Raw genomic sequence first — 10,017 nt, forward strand, 5'->3', positions numbered from 1 at the left:
TACATTATTTTATATTCAAACAATTAGTAGAACTGTATTATAATAGGTTCTATGTATGTGTATGAGTGTTATTTGTTTTTTTTACTTTTTAGTGTCTTAAAGTAATAATTATAATTAAGAATAATGAAAAAACATAACTACTAAAAGTTGTCAATTAGGACTGAAAAAGATACACTTATAATGTAGAAAGAAGCACAATAGTTGAAAGAAGAACTCGCTTGAATAAGATATTCAACTACAATCAAATAGGAATTTTTTATGTATTTATATTATTTTATTCTATGTCTTTTATGTTGAAGAAGTATTGAGATATATTTATTGTAATTATTTATATCAACATTCCAATATTTTTTAATTATGAAAGAATATATGAAATAGTATTCTTGTTGCTTTAATTTTATTACACGATTTTTCTTTTATACAATCTCCATTATTTGTATTTTTTTAAATAATCCTCTCCGTTTATCCTTTATGATATGACTATATCCCTTTGTCTGATTAATGAGACATGACTAAATAATCTTGTTAAGAGTATATCATAGATTTTATCATAAAGGTAAGTGAATGTTAACTTAAATCCATGATCTGTTATGTTTAATCAACTTTTAAAGGTATAATAAATTCTTTATTAATTGGCTAGATAATAAGAAAAACAAAAAGTTGACAAGTTGATTTATTTATATGAGTCATAATCTGAAAATTTTCTCGTAAAGCATGTACTCTTGGTATATCTAATTGGGTGTTTGTTGTAGAGGATCCAAATACATACCTAAGCATAAAAAAAGCAGCTGAATTGTACCACTAGGAAGGTAGTTATCGAAAATGTTAAAAATTTTTCATTTTTTGCATTCTCATAAAACATGCCCTCTAGATATATTTAATTGGGCATTCATTGTAGAAAACTAAAATACACACCTAATGAAAGAAGATATTTGTTATATCTCGATTGGCCGTCAATTAGTTAGTCATATCTGTCCATCAAACCAATTCCCTAACCATCAGAAAAAGAACTTAACTTGTGCTTATGCAGAGCTATTTAAAAAATAGGCCCAAATATGACTGTTTCCTTGTTTTTCCATAAAAATATGATTCTGCTGCCAATACTGCTATACTTTGTAATTTATTATTATCTTCCAAAAATTCTGATCAGAAAAAATAAATTTTTACTTAAATTGGTTGTAAAACAATATATATAAAATATTCATAATCTTAGCACTTTCTTGTGGTTAATATTGTTTAAATAATAAAATCTTATCCATTTTAGCCTCAAAACATTTTATTCTATTTATAAGTCCGACGTTTCATCCATCCTCAGGGACAATCTTAATACAATTTGAGAACTAAATTATTTAAAAAAGCAACTTCATGCAGGCTATTCTGCCCAGGTCAATCCAACAAATTACCCTAATTAGTCAATTTTCACATTAAAATAAAAATAAAAATTATTTATCACAATCACCTTCTTTGTTAAAAAGTTATAACTCAATCAATGTATATGTGATAAATTTTAACAAAGAATTATTTATTTGAATTACATCATTCAAACTAAAATTGCCATCTATATCAGTTGGCATTACTATTACTAGCCTCAGTAATAATACTTCATTCAATAAACACTACAACATGTAAATACAGTTAAGTTACAGTTTTTTTTTTTTTAACTTACTGTATTACATATGTACCGTTAAATTTTAAATAACTATTAGCAATCAATTTATTTAACTATTGTATAATAACAAAGATACTTTAGTCAATTTTAGTTTAAAAATGGAATCAATTTTGCATGATCTTGGAATATAAGTAATGTTATAAAAAACAAAACATAAATCTCTGAATCTGTTTCAAATAATGTTGGTAATTTAAACACTTGATAAAAAAAAAAATGATAATGTGTAAATTGAAATTCAGTAAATAACAAAAAATGGTGTGGTGCGCACATCATACACTTTCACTTACTACCCTACTTAGAATTAAAACTAATCCCCGCTTGTTTCAGAGTATATATTTTTCACTGTGGTAATACTTCCCTGTCATAATTTTCCAAATGAGCATTTCAGTTGAATGGTTGAAAAACTCCAATTTAAACAGTATTCAGAAAACTACTTTTAATAATATTTCTTGTTGCAAAATTTTAACATTTTTCTTTTGAAAAAGTATGGTGGAAATATAAAAATAAAATTTTCATTGTGCTCTAAATCATTTGTTCAATGTTACATTGTTCTTGAATCATTTTTTCAAATACTAAGAATAATTTTAGGAGTTGAGTGTTCGTATCCACTGTATAGCTCATATACAGGTTAATTGAAATTAAAATAATGATTATTATCACTATCACATAGTTCATGGTGAAGAGAAAACCCTCTGAGCATTTGGACAATTATTTGGTCACGATTTGTTACATTAAAAACATGACCTCCTTTGTTGATGTTAAATAATCTAATACTACAAGACCAAGTAACAGACTCTCAGCCATGTTAAATGTTATTTCGTTTTACCACGGCAAAAGATGGCAATTTTTTTCGATTTAACACGAGTTTTTCCATTTAACATGCTGAACCAAAGATCATGAATACCCCTAGACTCTCAGCCATGTTAAATGTTATTTCGTTTTACCACGGCAAAAGATGGCAATTTTTTTCGATTTAACACGAGTTTTTCCATTTAACACGCTTTAACATGTTAAACCAAAGATCATGAATACCCCTTATGAAGTCTTTCTACACCGATTATTGTTTACTGTGATAGTTCATCTTATCCAACATGGATTGTTTAGTAATAATGGATATTATTCTATCTTTTTATATTAAAAAATAATTAATGATTAGTTTCTAAGTCTTTAAAAACTTAAATCTACTTTGTATACGTAAAATAACACGTTTTACAAGTTTTCACTGTCCCAATATGTGTCGTCATTAATAATTGCACGGCGATGGGCATCTTTTTGATTTAGATTGTACTGCTCCTGTCTTTTAACAAAAATTATTCTTGTTGGAAGAAGATAGTTGACCGTATGAAGTAGATTGTAGGAAGATAGTCCGGATTGGGGTCAATAAAGCTATCAAAATAGTAAAAGAAAACTATTCATCGTTAACCAATGTTTCGCCCTTCTTGGGATGACAAATGAGTGTCGTTTTGTGTTTAGTTGTCGTCATTGTTTCAATCAAGACAGCCCTGAGGAAGCCTTGCAAAGAGGGGCGAAACGTTGGTTGACGATAAATGGTATCTTCTACAATTTTGGTACTTTTATTGACCGCCACCTGGACTATCTTCCTACAAGAATTATTCTTATTTTCAAATATTCAAAATATTTAAATTTAGAAACCAAAAACTAAAAACACTTATTTTAATTAGAAATGATTGAATTAATAGAAGATAGTCCGGGTGCGGTCAGATAACAACTCAAATTGTGATTAAACGATAGAGCCAACCTTTCGTCACGAAGTCAGAGCCAAAGTGATTCCACGATTAAATAAATGTTATTCAACAAAACACAATATATTAATATGTTATTTAAAACGTCTAGTAATCCTATACTTCAGAAGAATTATTCGTGAATCATAAATAATTCTTAATTTTGACTAATGGCATAAATTTAACCTTTTGTTTTTATTTAACAAGAGATTTAAACTATCAATACATTATGTTAATCATAAAAAGGTTGCCTTTTTGATTTCCCTGAACTATGAAATTATATTTAGAAAAGGGCCTGGATAGTTAATAAGCATTAAAAAGAAGAAACGTAGCTTATTCCTAATTTTTGACATAAACCAGTTTAAGCATCTGCAGAACAAATAGATTACTTCGAAGGGAAAATCCTACCAGGGATAGCAGTGCCTGAACTGGAGAAAGGAGTTTCCCGCCTAATAATTAACAAGGAAGTTTACTCAATACATGGCGGTGTATCTATCGTATTGTTCGCTCCAGTTCAGTGTATGAAATGGTTAGGACAAGTCATGAGAATGGATGAAGTGAAAAGGCTTTATCATGGGAAGACCCAAAGAAAGATGTATGGATAGTGCAACAGGGATAACTTGGTAAAGGCAATTGAACAGGCCAAAGACTACTACACTCATCTGTTGCCCTAAAAATGAAAAGGTATGATATTTTTAATACTGTTAATTTTTATTTCCTTCCCTAAATATATAGAAAAGTCGTTTCCCTATGTACTATTTTTTATTTTATCAATTAAACTATTGTCACATAAATTGTATCTAAAAATTAAACTTTTTTATTCTACATTCCATATTGTTGAAGATATACAAATCATTAGTTAATGTATATTTATTATTTATAGCTTAAATTATTTTACAATCATCGATGCTCCATATAATACTTAGTGAAACTTGACAAAAGCAGTCACTTTATATTTATACACTATTGCATACATATATTGTGCCAAAGTATATTTTATACAATTATTTGATTACTTACCAATATATAATTTTTTTTGTAATATTATGTTTTTTACTTTATCAATTAAAGTATTATAAATTGTATTTATAAGTTCATGAAATTTTCATCCTAAAACATTGAGATAGGTAAAGTATAATTATTAAATACAATTTGGGAACACCATTTAAATAAGTCTATATCAACTAGTAACTAAAATATGGCTTAATGGTTATTATTACTTAAATATATTTTTTATTTTTTAAGACAGCAATTATATCAGCAAATTATGAATTGTATGTTAGTTCCCTTTGCTTAATGAATTGTTACGAATCTTGGCACACTAAATTCTCTCATTCACTGATATTGAGGAATAAAAACAGCAGTTAAAGCACAATATATGTTCTAAAAAATACCAGGAAGTTGAGAATATTTTAACTCCTCCTAGCTTACAACCACTTAAATCATTCATGGGCTACTGCAGGACCACTTTATTTTATAACATTAGATACACTTAATTTGTTTCATTTTTATTATAATAACAAATATTGTAGTAGGTGACTGGCATAAGACTAATATGTTTGAAGTAGTAAGGTCTATCATCCAGCTATTGGTCATAAATAAGCTGTTTATAAATAAATATTTACATATTGAATGGTTAAAAACATAATTTTATCTACTAATATTTTGTTTAACAAATGCATATTATAAGTTATATCTCTTCACTGTTCTGTGAATATTAATTTGTAACTGTATTTATAGTGACGCACAGTTTTTAATCACAAATGATATTGACATCATTCCACATATCTCTGAAGATCCACTAACTCTCCATTGAAAATAATATATTTCCCAAATACTTTTCAGCATCTGAAAAATGATCGTATCTGTGTGCGTAATGATCATTTAAAGTTTAATCAGCGATCACTGTTGATTCCATTTTTACTTATTTTGTTGGAAGGCAATTACATCTCTTTACTCTGAAAACTTTAGTTCGACGTACTTGTTTTCTGCCACAAGTAAGTGCTGGTGTCACCCATGATCCCTTTGATGCTCTGAAACCATATTTTAAAAAATTTTAAACTAAACAATGAATTCCATTGTTTAAAGTATAATGTAGTGAACATTCTGTTATGTTATAAATATTTTTTTATTTGTATTCCTACTTATAGTAAATAATAATAAAAGGCCTAGTGAACCCATAGGTTCGATGCCTATACCACCCATTGCTGTCTACACTCTACCCAATTATGCCTGTCCAAACCTAAAATCACATGATCAGTCTTGACGCAATGTTCCCACCTACATTTTGGTCTATCTCTTGGACATTTACCTGCTGGTTAGTGTTTTTAATAAATGAATATGGATTCTTAGCTTTGATTTTCACTTTTTTTGATTATTAATCAATAATATAGAAGCCTCATAACAACCATGAATGAATCATAATAATTTTGTGAAAAATGTATCTTAATCCTATCTAGTGTGTTTGGGTGTCCTTTTATAGTGGTACGAATATTACATACAAATTTTAATTGTAGCATTTATTATTTACATAAATTTTTTTTTTTTTTCAAATTACAAAATCAAATATTAAATCATATTTTCCATAAATTGAAGGGGTTCTGATTATAAGAAATTACTTAAATGATTGAATTTCAAGGTAGTGCATTTTTTTTTATTTCTCAGTGTGTATTGAAGTTATCTGAATATAATGTCACTCAATGAAAGAATATGTTAAAATATTAATGAGAATCAAAGTTCTATCTAATTGTAATTCACAATGGAATGAGGCTAGAAAAAGTTTGTTACATAAAGTAAAATAAAAATTCCAACATATTGTCATTAGAGAAAATTCTCGATCAACATAGATGTTGGACTTTTATAACTTGAGGGAATAGATAAAGTAGAAGCTGAACATGAAAGAACATCTCTTTATCTTTATTTGTTTGAAATATGATGCAATCTCAAATACTCGTACGTTTCTCCTGAAGATTATCATAGAAAAGAAAAAATATGTTATAATTCCTCAATGAAACTGCTTAAGAACAATTAAGTCTTGTAATTCTTACTGGCATGAAGGACAGGATTCAAATATGCCATTTGGCCGAGGTATGAAGAATGAATTACACTGTCCATAGCACAGGCGAGTCATTATGTTCCTTGGTACGCAGCCTGGTTCAGACAATTGTATCCTTACCACCTGGGACCGGCACCAAGATCTCTTGATGAAACTTTTTTCCGAGACAACAAGACCTTCTTCCGTTGAGCTGAGTATTTTTGACCACCTGTAAATTACCATTATTAAAAATTTATGTAGATGTTCTAAAAAATATTATTATATAATTAGTACTACTATGATTGCTTAGTGTGTATTTTAATACCAATGTCATCAGTTTAAAGTTACATTTAAATAATATGTATATTTTTTTAATGTAAGATTTGACAGATGAAAGAATAAGATTGACAGAAAATTAGTTTTAAATTATTTGTTGTTGATCGTGGATATTATATAAGATGGTTAGGTTGTGATCAGTAGAGAACACAAATTAGTATAATTGACTTATTCCTTACCATTTTCTTCTTATATATTTAAATTATATTACATATCACACAATTGGTATAAAACAGTATCAAACAAATATTGGAATTTATATTTTTAATTGTTTATTTAAATTCAATTTAAGAAATTACAATAACTAATCAAGTTATATTTTTTTATTTTAAAATATATTTATTTTTGCCATAAAAGAATTTTCTGCTTTATCATTGAGAAAATTGCAGAAAGAACAAAAAGTTTATAAAAAAAAATTTTTTTTAGAACAAATTGAAAATTTTTTTATTGAAATTTATAGCTGTATTTACATAAAAATACATCTAGTAAATGTGATGTTTTATTACAATGTTATGAAACCGACATGTAAAGAAACTACCTGTTAGTAGCACTCAATTAGCATTTCTACATTAGAAGGTATCGAGGCTATCTTCTTTTCAGGTGCCTCGAAGGACTGTCAGGAATGGAAGAGGAAGAAAAGTTAGAAATTAGTGTGTTTGGGTGGTTAGGGAGTTTATAATGGATGGATTGAAATATGGTTTGGGCTAGATCATCGGTTACATATGGAACATTAAGGTCTGTATGGATGAGTTTATTTGTGACAAAGTATAAGACAAAGGAGCATAGAGGATTTTGGATTGTAAGGATTGGATACAAGAGGAATTCGAAGGTTTAGTTGAGCCCCTAAGCTCAACTCCGTATGTTCAGATAGGGCTTATTGTAGTCATTTGGGTCAGTCTTTTCTAATGGATTGGAAGTTTAGATTAGATAGCTTGTGTTGTAAATGTTATAATTGTTAGAATCAGCATGCAGTTTGGTGTCTTTTCAGTCTTTTGTAGGTAGAATTCCAAGTAGTTGTTTGTCCAAAGTAGTGGATCTGTTTGACAGGGGTAAGAGTGGGGCAGTCGATAGGTTTACAATAAACGATAAAGGTAATTTGAAGGGATTTATTTTAATCTCCAATTTTAACACTATTCTTCTAAGGATGTGATAAGAGATTGGAAAGTTTGGGATACAATTAAAGGGCTATTATTAACTGCCAGCACACATCTGTCATTGGCGAAGTGGTGAGGATAGTGTTAGGATTAGTTGGAATGTCAGCTGTAAGAGAGAGAAATACTTTATTTATCTATGCTGCCTAAATACATCAGGTTGCTATCTCACACAGCATACTTATTAATCCATAATCGGACATATATAAATTACACATACATGGTATAATATAAGTAATAACAATGAGATCAGTGAAGCAAGTCTCTTGGCCACAATAGTCTTCTGGGTGTATTGTAAGGATTAGTAATAGTAGATGGTCCTTACGTCACTTTTTCACTGATTTCCTTCCTTCAATTTCATATGGCTAAATTGGTTTTACTAGTATTTTACTAATGGTTTGTTTATCAGTCTGTGATAATTTGAGATGTGTATCTAAGTAGCCTAGAAAGAAGTCCGTACTGTTGATTATCAAAACTATTTATTTGCTCATTGAGTTTTTTCTCACAAACTTTACATAAAGAATTATATAAAAAAAAATTTTATTTAGCGATTACTATTTTAATCTAAAGGTTAAAAATATTAAAAATTTTACTTATAGAAAAAAAAAAGATATCTCATTTTATTGAAATACAAACTTATAGGATTTGAGATCTGTTGGTGATGGTTTATGAAAATCAGATTCTGTCGATCTGTTCAACTTGGGATCTTCTGTGTCAATGGCGTTCATGTTCTCTATTCTGGCTTCGATACCAACAGCAAACAATATTATCCACAGCCTTAATGTCATCTAAAAAATTAACAGTTTAAATATTTTAAAAATTATATAAGTTTAAGTTATAATAAAGTTATCTGACTGCCGTGTCAATAAAAAGTATATTTTACTGCAAACATTTTTTTTTCATTATGATTTATTATTGAAGTATAGGTTCTTGTACAGATTTAACTCTGTAATAAAGTACCCATGAAAATTAGATTTTGTACTGTGAAATACAGCGGCATATTATTTTATGTCCCAGGTGCACAGAGGATGATTCTATGGATGTAAACGAAAAAAAAACAACTTTTTTTTTAAGTCATTGGGCTAAATGTGATTCAATTAAAATAATGCAGTATTAGTTTGAAACCATTGATACTTGGTTACGTCATGGATATTTGCACACTTTTTTGAGTGCTACAAAAAAAAAATATATATAATTTAGAATTAAAATATATATCTGTTTTTGTTTTTTAATTTGGCTATTTTCCAAAGTGCTGAGTTATTTGTGAAGAACAAGGAGTATCTAGACAAAAACAAATTGTGTATGTTCTTAGATGCAAAAGATTAAGAACAAATATTATTTTAATAAATTTAATTTTTAAAGCTTACACATATTTTTTGTCTCATCCCCTAGAGGCCATTGGAACAAATGTCTGGACTTGTGTACAATATTTTCAATGAAGAATCACCAAATAAAATTTGGTTAAAAATTAATGTCTTTTAATTTAAATAAATAACAATATTTCTTAATAATCAATTTTTTCTAAGGATCATACTATGTATAACTATGTCGGTAAAAATTAAACTACCCTTAAAACGTCTGGCATCCTTTAATTATCAATTTGATGATGTTTCGAACTCTTGTCCATTTCCATATCAATTTCTATATCTAAAATTATGCATAAAATTATCAACAATTTCAAAATATTATGTAAATCTCATTATCTTTAAGCCACTCTTAACAGTAGTTTAAATCTTTAAAAAAATAAGAATTATTTTAGACATAATTTATAGTAAATAGAAAAAAAATTTATGAGGTGAAACATTAGAGTAATTTACCTTAAACCTATAAAAAAAGTTCCAGAAATTAAGCTATGCATGCCAATGACGAAGAAACTCGAAAACTTAAATTCTTAATTAATGCATTCTGGGTGCTGGAATCTCACATTAATAATGATTCTACATAACTTTTTACGGCATTAATCCTTTTTTCATCTTGTCTTATGAACTAACGCTTTAAATAATTATTTTACTTATCATTTTCAATAAGTATAAATTATTTATTTACTTATTTATATTTTCACGCATTGGTACTTTACTAGAATTT

At 28.0% G+C, this 10,017-nt stretch overlaps 1 protein-coding gene across 1 annotated transcript; it reads right to left on the reverse strand.

The window, feature by feature from the left end:
- Nucleotides 1-4,702: 4,702 nt before the first annotated feature.
- On the reverse strand, nucleotides 4,703-9,393 carry LOC106678304 (gremlin-1). Its single transcript, XM_024359200.2, has 4 exons — nucleotides 9,300-9,393; nucleotides 8,569-8,720; nucleotides 6,459-6,674; nucleotides 4,703-5,444 (listed from the first exon to the last, which is right to left on the reverse strand). The coding sequence occupies exons 1-4, from the start codon at nucleotides 9,315-9,317 to the stop codon at nucleotides 5,336-5,338; spliced, it is 495 nt and encodes a 164-aa protein (XP_024214968.1). The 5' UTR covers nucleotides 9,318-9,393; the 3' UTR covers nucleotides 4,703-5,335.
- Between the last annotated feature and the right edge of the window lie 624 nt (nucleotides 9,394-10,017).

The sequence above is a fragment of the Halyomorpha halys genome, unplaced genomic scaffold, assembly GCF_000696795.3.
Source record: "Halyomorpha halys isolate HHAL.00 unplaced genomic scaffold, Hhal_1.1 Scaffold134.1, whole genome shotgun sequence".
Lineage (NCBI taxonomy): Eukaryota > Metazoa > Arthropoda > Insecta > Hemiptera > Pentatomidae > Halyomorpha > Halyomorpha halys.